The sequence below is a fragment of the Sus scrofa genome, chromosome 2 (genome assembly GCF_054392235.1).
Source record: "Sus scrofa isolate SSC_HxYL_T2T_F1_AM1 chromosome 2, Sscrofa_HxYL_maternal_Yorkshire_Landrace_v2.0, whole genome shotgun sequence".
NCBI lineage: Eukaryota > Metazoa > Chordata > Mammalia > Artiodactyla > Suidae > Sus > Sus scrofa.
Genome location: NC_139384.1, coordinates 76,965,543 through 76,979,346, shown reverse-complemented (window position 1 = coordinate 76,979,346; position 13,804 = coordinate 76,965,543). Strand labels below are relative to the sequence as shown.

Sequence of the window (13,804 nt, the reverse complement as noted above, 5' to 3'; positions counted from 1 at the left end):
TATGGAAGTTCCCAGGCTAGTGGCTGAATCAAAGCTGCAGCCACTGGCCTACACCACAGTCACAGTATTGAGGGATCTGAGCCACATCTGCGACATACACCACAGCTCATGGCAATGCCAGATCCTTAACCCACTGAGCGAAGGCAGGGATTGAACCCACATCCTCATGGATCCTAGTCGGGTTCATTAACCACTGAGCCATGAAGGGAACTCTGTAAAGAGAAATTTTAAAAAACATTTTAGGAGTTCCCGTCGTGGTGCAGTGGTTAACGAATCCGACTAGGAACCATGAGGTTTCGGGTTCGGTCCGTGCCCTTGCTCAGTGGGTTAACGATCCGGCGTTGCCGTGAGCTGTGGTGTAGGTTGCAGAGGCGGCTCGGATCCCACGTTGCTGTGGCTCTGGCGTAGGCCGGTGGCTACAGCTCCGATTCAACCCCTAGCCTGGGAACCTCCATATGCCACGAGAGCGGCCCAAGAAATAGCAACAACAACAACAAAAGACAAAAAAAAAAAAAAAAAAAAAAACATTTTAAAAAACTTTTCCAATTATAGTTGATTTACAGTGCACTGTGCAATTTCTGCTGTACAGCAGAGTGACCCAGTCATACCAATACATACATTGAAAAGAGGAATTTTTGATTGCTAATTCTGTTAGTTGCATGCCTGAACCATTATAACATCTGTGCGAGGTTCCACTGAACTGGAGATAGAGTATGGAACTGCCAGGCGTTGGAGCAGTTGTTTAAAACAAGCCAAAAATGAAAGTAACAGTCAAGTACTTAATCATAGTATAAGAAAGAGGTAAAACTGAAGAAAGCACCAATTCCCTTTTTCCGTTTTCCCCCATGGGATGGTGTTCAGGTCAAGGATCAGGTGGAGCAGCATAGATGTGGGGGTAGTCTTACTGTTGAAGGGAACTTGAACAAACGTTTCTGATATTTTATGGGCCTAGGAGCCAGGAGGAGGAGGACTGCAGGGTGGGAGTGGAAAAGGACTGAGAACAGGGAAAATGTCCTAAAGTTCTTCCTCTCCGCCTTTTTTTTTTTCTTTTTTTTGTCTTTTTGCCTTTTCTAGGGCCACTCCCGTGGCATATGGAGGTTCCCAGGTTAGGGGTTGAATCGGAGCTGTAGCCGCTGGCCTACGCCAGAGCCACAGCATCTCGGGATCCGAGCCGCTTTTGCAACCTACACCACAGCTCACAGCAACGCCAGATCCTCAACCCACTGAGCAAGGCCGGGGACCAAACCCACAACCTCATGGTTCCTAGTCAGATTCATTAACCACTGTGCCATGAGGGGAACTCCTCTGCTGAGTTCTTGGGTCCCTCGTTGCTGTGGCTTAGGCTGGTGGCTACAGCTCCGATTGGACCCCTAGCCTGGGAACCTCCATATGCCGCGGGTGTGGCCCTAGAAAAGGCAAAACAAACAAACAAAAAACTCAGCAGAGGTCTGAAAAAAGGCGCCAGGTAAAAAGACTTAGGAATGAAGGCTCCTGGTCTAGGAATGCAAATATGCATAAGTGCATGGTTGGTCAAGAGGGGCCCATGTCTTTTTATTTTTTATTGAAGTATAGTTGATTTATGATATTGTGTTAGTTTCAGGTGTACAGCACAACTCATTAATATATATTTATATATTATATGTAATATTTATATTAATGTAATCTATATTCATTTCAGATTCTTAATATATGTCAATATATTATGTATATATAATATATAAATATATAATATATATTCTTTTTCAGATTCTTTTCCCTTATAGGTAGATTATTATAAAATAGTAAGTCTAGTTCCCTGTGTTATACAACAGTTCCTTGTTGGTTATCTCTTTTGTATATGGTAGTATGTGTATGTTAATCCCAAACTCCTAATTTATACCTCTCCCTAATCCCTTTTTCCCTTTGGTAATCATAAATTTGTTTTCTATGTCTGTGAGTCTCTTTTTGAAATAAATTCATTTGTATCTTTTTTTTTTTTAGATTCCACATATATGTGATATCATATAATATTTGTCTTTGTCTGGCTGACTTTACTTAGTATGATAATCTCTAGGTCCATTCATGGTACTGCAAATGGCATTATTTCATTCTCTCTTTTTTTTAAGACATTTTTGACTTTTACTTAATGTGTAGCTTTTAGAGATAAAATAGGGAAAGTTCATACTTAGGTTTTAATCACGACTACTGAATAACATACATAATATAAGATATCCAATAAAACCTAGATTTTATTTTCTAGGATTTTAAAAAAATTCATTGAACTATAGTTGATTTACAATGTTGTGTTAAATTCTGCTGTACAGCAAAGTAACCCAGTTATACATATATTTTTTTTCATATTCTTTTCCATGATGGTTTATCACAAGATATTGAATATAGTTCTCTGTGCTATGTAGTAAGACCTTGTTGTTTATCCATCCTATATATAATAGTTTGCCTCTGCTAATCCCAAACTCCCAATTCTTCCTTCCCCCCATTCTCCTTTCCTCTTGGCAACTACAGATCTGTTCTCTATGTCTGTGAGTCTGTTTTTGTTTCATAGATATGTTGATTTGTGTTATATTTTAGATTCCACATATAAGCGATATCATATAGTATTTGTGTCTTTTTCTGATTTACTTTGCTTAGTTTGATAACCTCTAGGTCCATCCATGTTGCTGCAAATGGTGTTATTTCACTTTTAATGGCTGAGTAATATTCCATTTTATTTATACACCATATCTTCTTTATCCATCTGTTGATGGACATTTAGGTTGCTTCCATGTTTTGGTTGTAGTAAATAATACTCCTATGAACATAGGGGTGCATGTATCTTTTCAAGTTTTAGTTTTCTCCAGATATATGCCCAGGAGTGGGATCACAGGATCATATAACTCTATTTTTAGTTTCTTAAGGAACCTCTACACTGTTCTCCATAGTGGCTGCACCAATTTACATTGCCACCAACAGTGTAGGAGGGTTTACTTTTCTCCACACCAAGAGGGACCCAAGTCCTTGACTGTAACTCCCTTGAGTGACTTCAGTGTACTGGCTGTGCACCAACTCTTGTGTGGGGAGGACAGATTTCCTCTTTGAAGCTATTATTCTTGTGGTAATTGCCTATGGTTGGGTCTAAAAAAATCACTCACAGATTTTTAACCAGGAGTGGAACTCCTCAATAACTACACCAGTTTTGCTGTATTACACCCATTTTACAGATGAATATTTCAAAATGAGTTAAGGTATACTAGAGTGATGAAGACCTTACTGGTTCTAAGGAGACAAAGAGTTAAAAAAATTTGTAGGTTCAAGACCAATCAGATCAGCTGTTCCCACAATTAAAAAAGCTTTCCATCCTTTATGATCATCTTGAGGGTTTGATTTAATGGAAAAAAGTCAGTTAAGCTTTAAATGCCTTTTTGGAGACAAATGAGGGTATAGCTAAGCCAGTGTCTAGTGAGAATGTTCCTCATAGATCCATATTCATAGGGAATGCAAAGGTCACACCGCTATCACCTACTTCAGGGGCTGATGAGTCTATGGTAACCATCGCTAAGAAACTGAGTCAAGCAGTTCCCATCATGGCTTAGTGGTAAACAAATCTGACTAGGAACCATGAGGTTTTGGGTTTGATCCCTGGCCTCGCCCAGTGGGTTAAGGATCCAGTGTTGCTGTGAGCTGTGGTGTAGGTTGCAGAAGCGGCTCGGATCCCGCATTGCTATGGCTGTGGTGTAGGTCAGCAGCTACAGCTCTGATTTAACCTGGGAGCCTCCATATGCCACGGGTGCAGCCCTAGAAAAGACAAAAAAAAAAAAAAAAAAAAAAAAAAGCTGAGTCTAGAAGAACATAGAGGTACCATTTGGCCAACCAGTAACCCTATGTCTCTTATGGCTATCATCAGCATATGAGCATCTTCTCTATTTCCTTCAAGGTGATCTCATTTTAGTCCTTTCCCTTCATCCCTGGGGTCAAAAATTTGATTTTTTTTTTTGGCCTTTTTTTTTTTGGCTGTGCCCATGGCATGCAGAAGTTCCAGGCCAGGGATAGAATCCATGCCACAGAAGCGACCTGAGCCACAGCAGTGATAATCCTGGATCCTTAATGCTCTGTGCCATCAGAGAACGCCAAAAGTTGGATTTTTTTTTCAAGGAAGTAAAATGACTATGTTTGAAATAGATTTTTTTGAATTCTTGCCACTCTGGGGATATGGATTACTTTTTCCTACAGACTGTATCAATGGAACACTTTATTTCTTCACCTTAGTAATTTATATGATTCAGCAGGAGAATCAGTTGCCAATCAATTCAGTAGAGAAAAATGCCACAGGGTCATTTCTCTACATACTTTCTCTAGCCCCAGGGTGAAAGATCTTTTTAGATCAGAGATAATCCCTGGAATCTATGTTGGCAGGGAGGGCACATACAGACTTGAAGTGAAGTAGGTTTCTTTTGTAACAGTAGAGAAGGGATCATGGTTCTTGGCTGTGCCACGTTAGTGAGAATAATGTGAAAATATGGTCCCCAGGAAGAGTGCTCTTGGAAGGTCAAGCTTTCCTCACCTTTGTCGCACTTAAATGTCGTTTTTCTCAAGGAGAAGAAAAGGGTGCAGAGAGGGAGGTGAATTTGAAAGACAGTGAAGTTTTAAAAAAAAGAATTATATCACTCCTCTGTTCTATTGCTTCTAAAATATAAATCCTTATGTAGCTTTTCAGTGAACTAAGACTTGGGACATTTAGTGGAGCCAGAAATTATAAGCAGAATCAGGTTCATCAACGGCAGGCTCCAATGAGAAAAGTGAAAATAGGGTAGGTAAAGCCTATTGTATAGGTAGAGTCCAGGGTTCATCACATCCTCCCTTGTACAAAGGACCCTTCTTTGTAGGGTATGCAGTATACTGAGTTCCAGGTAACAATTTCTCCTGAGCAAACAAGATGGGTCAAAGCCCTCATCCCACTTTGACCCATTGTTGGGCATGGTCAATATGGTTCCTGGTGTACAGAGACTTGAAAGTATGGTATGGAAGGGCTAACATTTTCTTTTCTGGAGAGGAAGGAAATAGTGTGAATTGAAATCACAGGAAGGAACAAATGATACTGTCAGCTAGAAGGACCCCCCTTCTGTACCCTTTGAATATCTCCTACCAACTTGCTTTCTAATCACAGGTGTGTCCACAAGAATTCCAGAACTGACTACAGCCATCAAACTCACAAGCTCCAACGAGCCCAGAACTGGCCCAGAGACCAGGTACCCTCTGGGAAATTCTTGGAAGACTTCAACAGCAACTGTCCCTGTGGAAACCACAGTGGAAACAGAGACTGGTCCACAAAGCAGCCCAACTCTGATTCCAAGGACAGCTGGAATGAATTTCTCCTTATGGCTTGGCTCCACTGAAGGAACCACAGTGGACACACATGTCTCTCTGAACGCATCTTCCACTGGTCTTGAAGGCTCTGTGGCCATCCCAGATACTGTAACCACCCAAATGGTAATAATGAACCCAGAAACAGATAAATCTGAATTTATAACCAAGACAAGGGTCAACACCACAGTCATTCCTTCCACTGTCCTGAGTAAAAAGATGATGACAGTTGAACAGGCAAGCAACAACAGGTCTGTGGGTGAGGCTTATTCATCTACTAACCCATGGTCAGAGCAGACCACTGGTAGTGAACTGACTCTTGGTGAATCCTCTAAGGCCACAGACACATTGCATATAACTTCCAAAGAACAAACCACATTAGGCTTTCTGACCTCTGAAAACCAAGCCAATACCAGCCTCACCAGTGCCTTAGGACGAAAACTGAGCTTTTCACCATCTGTCGCATTCCCCTCAGTGGGGTCTAAGATGCCAGAGGCCATCACAAGTGTAGGGACTAGTGATGTTGCCTCTACTCTTGGGCAACTCTCATGGACCTCATCTCCTACGGGAGTGAACATCATGGATGTAACCACAGTCCCCACTCCAGGTGTCACCACCACTATCACCACCATGGAAACCAACTCAATCCTGACTACCATGCTCAAGCCCAAGGGAAGTGTGAGCACCATGGACAGCAGCCTGGCCTCTGAGACCAGCACATCTGCCCTAGAGCATCCTCCTTCCTGGTCATCCACAGCTGCTTCTGCCCTAACATCAGGCCCCTCAACTACCATAGACATGGCTTCAATCTTGGAAGTCACAGGTTCTCCTAAAGCAATTTCTACAATGGGCACAACTTCATCCTTAGCAGTAAGCACTGAATCAGTCTCTGTGTCTACCCCCGATGACCTGGTGACAGTCATTGGAACCAGCCTAGCTATCCCATCCTCCTACAGTTTGGCTGAAAAGACAGAGGCCAGCACAAGTGCAAGGACAGTGAGTCTTTTGGACACAACTGCATCTATACCCATCTCAACATCTGGTGTCGAGATGATGAGCACCTCAGTTGCTGACATTTTGGGCACAAGTTGGACTCCCAGTCAAGGAGAAACAGAAGCTGTATATGTTTCAACGCCTTCTACTGACCATCCAAATACAAAGATCACCTCAAAGAGCCTCCTTTCCACTTCAATGCTTGATTCTCGATCTACTCTTGCCCAGACCACTGAGACTTCCATGTCATCAGTTGTTAACACTACCTCATCTTTTCAGGGGGTCACCACTCCTCCAGAACTCCCTTTGGAGAACACGATCAGCCCAGATACCGCACAGCTGCCATCCTCTATAGGGGACACTACAAGTGGGGTCTCACCTGCTACAATGGTAAATAATGCTAAAGTCACTTTATCTGGGAGGCCAGATCTTGCCAGCCAAGACACAGAGCAAGGTTCTACCCAGCTTCCCACCACAACCTCTGCAGATCCAGGGCATGTGTTTAGACCAGAAGCAGCAACTCTGGATTTAATCCCATACACAGTAAGAACTCCAGATCCAGCCTCCCAGGGGAATGGGCTAAGGACTCCTACAACAGAAGCAAGAGCTCTATCTCATTCCCAGATGGGGGAAGAAGAGTCAAGCTCAAGCACACCCCTGAACACCGAGGTGATCAATGTCTCTTCTGTCTCAGGAGGGACCATCAAGGAGATTACTGACTCCCCAGGCTTATTAATGACCACAGATCAACTGGGCATAAGCTCAGAATCTGAGACAACTTCACCTCCAAGTTGGAAAAGTAGCGCCTCTGGGAGAACAGCCATTTCTGAATCTTCCCCAGACAAAAAGGCAATTCACTCATCTACAAACATAGTAGCTACAACAGTATGGCCCCCAAGTTCTGAACATAATCTTCATTCCACTGTCCCACCCTACTCAGAGTCATTCATGGACACACACCCAATGAATACTACCTCCATCATGGTGAATACCATTGTTTCCACATCAACAACTACCCCACCTGAATCCACAAGGGCTGGAACAGAGCTTGATTACCCCTTGACCACTGAACTGAGGGAGTCAGTGTGTACCAACTCAACCACGGAGATAAGCACTGTCCATTCCCCAAGTTCTTTTGCTATTACCAGAGGTTCCAGGACAGAAGTCACTACCTCAGACAGAGTTTCAAGCCCAGGTCTAACTCAGTCCATAGGTTCATCAGGAATCACCAGGCCTTCTGCCTTCTCTGCCATGACAGAGTCTTCACGAATGACCATCGCTACCCAAACGGCTCCTCCTAGTGCTACAACACAAAGGCCATTTACCTTGAGCACATCAACTGTGACCTCCTGGGAAGGAACCCACTTGGCTGTGACTCGGCAGTTTCCACAGTCAGAGACAACTACTCCCATGAGCAAAGCTTCCGAAGATTCATCTTGGATAAACTCTCCCTCTGTGGAAAAAACCGGGTCTCCCTCTTCTCAAGAAGCCATCCTTGCCACAACTTCACCTTCTCCTGCGCTTTTTACATTACAAGAACACAGTACCTTCTCTTCTGTTTCCATGACCTCAGTTCTCACCTCTGGCCTGGGAAAGACCACAGACATGTGGGACACAAGCTTGGAACCCATGACCAGTACACCCAAAAGGGGGAAAAGCATCTCGAATGAGATATTGACCACTTTAGAAGCCACCACAGATACACAAACAATTCATCCTTCAAAAAGCACTGCAGTAACCACCATGGGGATCACAAGTTCACCACACAAATCACACTTCACCGTCCCAGCCAACACAGAGCCATCCAAAGCCACATCTCCAAGGATGATCTTTTCTACCATAAGGGACACCACTGCTTCCACATCAATTCTAGACTCTTCTGAATCTACAAAGATTGAGACAGAGCCAATATCCTCCATGACCCCTGGACTGAGGGATGCCAGCCCCTATCAAGGGAAAATCTCAAGTACAGATCCTTCCAAAAACACAGTAGTAACCAAGGTGGGGACCACCAACTCTGAACATGAATCACGTTCCTTTGTCTCATCTGACTCAGGGCCATCCAAAGCCATATTTCCAATCAATACTACCACCACCATAGGGAAAACTATGGTTTCCACATCAAGGTCTAACTTCTCTGAGACAACAAGAATTGAGACAAGTTCCACCTTGACCTTTAGAGTGAGGGAAACCAGGACCTCTAAGGAGATCAGCTCATCCCCAGAGCCAGTCACTGTCCTTCCCGATGAGAGCACTAGTTCTGTTACTGAGGTGACAAGGACAGAGGACATCTCGTCTAGTGGTAGACTCAGTCCAGGCCCTTCAGCTTCCACTGGGTCACCAATAAACTCCACAGAAAATATCACAACACTTTTTACTTTCCTCACAAGGACAGAATCAACAGAAAGAGCTGTGACCATTGAAAAAGGTCCTTCTGTAGCTGTATCACAGAGGACACCTCCCCAGGACACACCAATCACATCATCCATGGTGGGGATCCATGCAGCTGTGACCCAGGGACTTCTACACACAGAGATAATGACTTCTATGAGCAAAGGGGCTGAAGATGTGTCTGGGACAACCCCTTCCTTCATGGAAGAAACAGGCTCTCCATCTTCCCCAGCACCTATACCTGCTATGATGTCACCCTCCCCTGAGCCCTCCACGTCACCAGCGAGGAACCCCTCCTCTCCTACCCCTGTGACCTCACTTCTCACCCACGGTCTGGTGAAGACCACAGACAGGTTGGGTCCAAGCTTAGAGCCTGTGACTAGTTCACCTGCAAGCATGATCAGCACCACCATTGAGATACTGTCCACTTCTGAAGCCTCCACAGGTACAGAGGCCATTTGCTCTTCTGAAAACACAGCAGTGACCAGCGGGGCCCTCACAACTTCTGGACAAGAAATACATTCCTCTGCCCCAGCTGACTCAAAGCCAGATAGTGCCATGTCTCCAATGGTGACTTCTTCCACCTCTAGGAACACTGCTGTTTCCACATCAGTGTCTCACTCTTCTGAAATTACACCAACTAAGACAGACTCAACATCCTCTCTGACCCCTGACCTGAGGGAGACCAGCACCATCCAGCAGATCAGCTCAGCCACAGAGAACATCACTGTCACTTCCAGAGTGCCCACTGATACTACTACTGAGGTCTCTGGCACAGAACCCATCTCCTCTGGCAGCACATCCATCCCTACCCTGGTTCAGTCCGTGGTGTCACCAAACATCCCTGCAGGCACAATCACCAGGCCCTCTACCTCCCCAGTCACCACAGAATCTGCAGAAATGACCATCACCACCCAAATGGGTCTCCCTGCAGCTGTGTCATGGGGTACACTTACCTTGGACACATCGACCAAAGCTTCTGCGGCAGGGACTAATTTGGCTGTGACTCAGAGTTTTACCCACTCAGAGATAGCCACTCTCAGGAGCAGAGGTCCTAAGGATGCATCTGGGACAAGCCCTTCCTCTATGGAAGAAACAGGCTCTCCATCTTCCCCAGCGCCTCCGCCTGCAGTGCCATCACCCTCCCCTGAGCCCTCCATGTCACAAGCAAGGATCCCCTCCTCTCCTTTCCCTGTGACCTCACTTCTCACCCACGGTCTGGTGAAGACCACAGACAGGTTGGGTCCAAGCTTAGAGCCTGAGACCAGTTCACCCACAAGCGTGATCAGCACCACCATTGAGATACTGTCCACTTCCGAATTCTCCATAGATATGGCAAAAATTCTCCCTTCTGTAGACACAACAATGACCACTGGGGGTTCCAGCAGTTCTGGACATGAACCAAGTTCCTCGGTCCCAATTTACGCTGAGTCATCCAGCGCCACATACCCCAGGGGCACAGCTTCCTCCATGGATGAGACCCCTCTTGCCACTTCAATGCCTTCCTCCTTCAAGACCACAGCATTTGAGACAAAGACATTTTCCCACCTCATTGCTGGACTGAGGGAGACAAGCAGAGCCCTGGCATCCAGCTCAAGCACATTCACAAACACACCTTCATCTCCTCTGTCCGCACACAGTTCAGAGAGTCCTGAGACTACCTCTTCTGTGAAATTATCAGTCCCAGGTCAGCCTCTCTCTACACAGGGTACTGAAACTCCCACAGAAACACTCGCACGTTCTTATGCTCCTCCCTCTGTCACAGGATCTGCTGGCATAACTGTCCCAGAATCCAATCTTTCTGTGCCAGTGTCAGAAAGTCCTCACAACCTAGGCATGGATATGCTCTCTTCAATGGAGACCCTTCTTGCTAACACACTGACACCTTCTGCATCAGAGGCCCCAGCTTCCTTTGTCACCTCTGGAATTCCAGGTGCCATCTTGGCTACCTCCTTAGTTCGTGCATCTTCTAGGACAGAGTCAGGCCCTGAGGTTACTACTGTGTCCGCCGCTGCGGAGAGCCTACCTTCTTCAGCTTCAGCACCTTCCCCCTCTTCAACCTCACCTCCCACCCATTCTTCAACCAGCCCACACCCTCCCTGGATTACTTCTTCCCCGGCAACTCCAAGTTCAAGTGACACCATGAAAGCAGAGAGCAGCAGCACCACTGGAAGACCCTGGGTTACGGTCAGTACTTTGAAGACTGGGACCCAGCCAGTCCAGACATTGCTACCAGCCGTTATGGATCCCAAGGTGACAGAGAGTACTGGTTTGGGAACAGTGACAAGTTCTTCTCAAGTTCCTCCACACCCAACACAGTTAGCAAGTAAGGACCCACAGCTCCTACAATCTCATCACTTGGGGCTTGATTTCTTTCCTGAGAGGTAAAAAGGAGTTAGTGAGGAGTTTATCCTGCATCAGAAATTCTTTAGCAAACATATGTTGATCTAGGAGTTCCCGTTGTGGCACAGTGGAAACAAACATGAGCAGTATCCATGAGGACTTGGGTTTGATCCCTGGCCTTGCTCAGTGGGTTAAGGATCCGGCATTGCCATGAGCTGTGATGTAGGTCTCAGATGCAGCTCTGATCCTGCATTGCTGTGGCCGTGGCATGGGCCTGCAGCTGCAGCTCTGATTCGACCCTTAGCCTGGGAACTTTCATATGCTGCAGGTGCAGCTCTAAAAAGCAAAAAAAAAAAAAAAAGCAAGTATTTGAATAATTACAGCACCGTGACAGATGTCCTCACATTACTACTAATGCTGATGACCATGAAAATAGTAACAAATATTTATAGAACACTTATTCCTTGTAAAATGCTACACTGTTAATTATTTAATCCTTACCAGAACACATGGGATTATCATAAGCCCATTTTTGCAAATGAGTAAACTGGTATAGAGAGGGGTTAAGTAATTTGATTAAGATCATAAAGCTGATAAGTGATAAGAAAGAACTCAGACTATATGGCTCTTAACCACTAGGCTTAGCAGAAATGTTCAGAGAGGTGGGAGAAAAAGCAAGAGGAGTTTCTGTTGTGGCTCAGTAGGTTAAGAACACAACATAATGTTGGTGAGGATGTGGGTTCAATCCCTGACCTGGCTCAGTGTGTGAAGGATCCAGCATTGCCGTGAGCTGTAATGTAGGTCACAGACGTCTTGGATGCCGTGTTTCTGTGGCTGTGGTGTAGGCCAGCAGCTACAGCTCCAATTCAACCCCTAGCCTGGGAACTTCCATGTGCTGCAGGTGCAGCCCTAAAAAGAAAATAAAAAATAAAAAAAGAGAGAGAAAGCAAGAGATTCTGGCCTCCTAGAAGCCCCAGGAAGGGAGAGTTTTAAGATGGAAGAATTGTCAGTTCTGTCAAATGCTACAGAATAGCCAAATGGAAATGAAGTGAGAAGTTCTTTGACAACACGTGGGTCCTCAGGGATTCTAATGAAGAGAACATCAGTGAGGTTTAGAGGATAGAAAACACAGACGAAGTAACACATAGATAAAAGGAGGGATTCACCCCCTGCCCTGAGACTTTCTATACTGAGAACAGTCAAAATTAAGGGGGAAATGATAGAAAAAGTGATTGAGGAGTTCCTGTTGTGACTCAGCGGGTTAAGAACATGACCCAGTGTCTGTGAGGATGTAGGCTCAGTCCCTGGCCTTGATCCGTGGATTAAGGATCCAGTGTTGCTGCAAGATGTGCTATAGGTTGCAGATGCAGCGTGGATCCAATGTTGCTGTGGCTGTGGTGCAGCTCAGATTCAACCCCTAACCCTGACCCCTAGCCCAGGAACTGGCATGTGCCACAAGTGCAGTCTTTAAAAAAAAAATGTGATTGAATGTAAATTGAGGGAATAAAGTATCTGTGGATGTGGGAGGTACCACGCCCTAGAAGAAGAAACATCACCTGCAAAAGAGCAGTAGATGAGGGAGGGTACTTCTCAGAGGATTCCATTCCTCTGATAAGTTGACTCAGACCCCAGATTTTGTTCTGGACACAAATCCAGTGAGGCCCTCTACCTACTCCAGCACCTATTCAGGAGACACTACATGTAGGAGGATGATTCAATTATTTCTCAAACTAATTTTAACAATTCCCAATCCAGTTAGATGCATTGATGGCTGTTGATCCCTGACTTAAACTCAGTAGTTGAGTGATGGGTGTTCAATAAGCAAGTGAGGAGTGGTCTTGTGAGAAGGTATGAATGTGGTTGGATGGGAGGAAGGAAGAAAGGAAGAATGGAGTGATGGATAAATGGAAGAAGAAAAGATGGATGCAGAGAAGGAAGGATGAAAATAAGGAAGGTGGATAGCAGAAAGGTCAGAAGGAAATAAAGACTGAAGGGAACAGAGATGAAAAGTTGAAAGGAGAGAGGACATATGAAAGGAAAGATGCATGGAAGGAAGAAAGGATAAAAAGAAAGATGGCTGGAAGAATAAATGGGTAGATATAGGGATAGATAGATGGAAAGATGGACAACTTTCTGGGTAAATGGATGGGTCTGTGGCTGGGTATCGCCACTCATGGCACATAGCCCTGGCTCCCATCCATACAGCTGGTTGAGAAGAATTGAACTGTGTAGCCAAATTAAGTGGATCCATTTACTCCATGTTCTCCTTCCAAATGAGATGAGTCACCCTACGTTTCCATTCTGCCCGCTCCTACAGGGACCAATGACATTGTGCAGCGCATCACAAAGCTCCCCAATGAAGCCGCACATGGACACACTGCAATCCATGTCCCCCTGGCATCCACTTCTGCTAGTGTTGGAGGTAGGTTCATCTCTGCTTACTTCCTCGTAATCTGACTTACGAATGCCCTTATTTCCTGTTCCAGAGGGAGATGTTTGTTTCTTTAGAGAAAGAACTATGTGGAGTTGCTACAGGCTTCCCTATCTCGGCTGGATCTTTGTCAAATGGTACCAGGGAGATGTGACTTTTCCTTCCCTCCTAATATGCTGAGTGAGTTTTGTTCAAGGATAGAGCTTCTCAAATTCAACCCAGTTTAACTTAATTCTGAAAGTGCTTATTAATCATTTGCTGTTTTTAGAGACTATGATATAAAATGAGGGTGCAAGTACTCTGGCATTG

General features: G+C 45.0%; 1 protein-coding gene across 7 annotated transcripts in view; it reads left to right on the top strand.

Moving 5' to 3' along the window:
- Nucleotides 1-13,804, top strand: part of MUC16 (mucin 16, cell surface associated) — a 193,485-nt gene that overhangs the window by 89,201 nt on the left and 90,480 nt on the right. For all 7 annotated transcript variants that reach the window (XM_085012717.1, XM_085012714.1, XM_085012716.1 and 4 more), the window contains exons 5-6: nt 5,141-11,047; nt 13,382-13,486. In XM_085012717.1, coding sequence (XP_084868843.1) covers nt 5,141-11,047; nt 13,382-13,486 — 6,012 coding nt within the window. The remainder of the gene's footprint in view (nt 1-5,140; nt 11,048-13,381; nt 13,487-13,804) is intronic.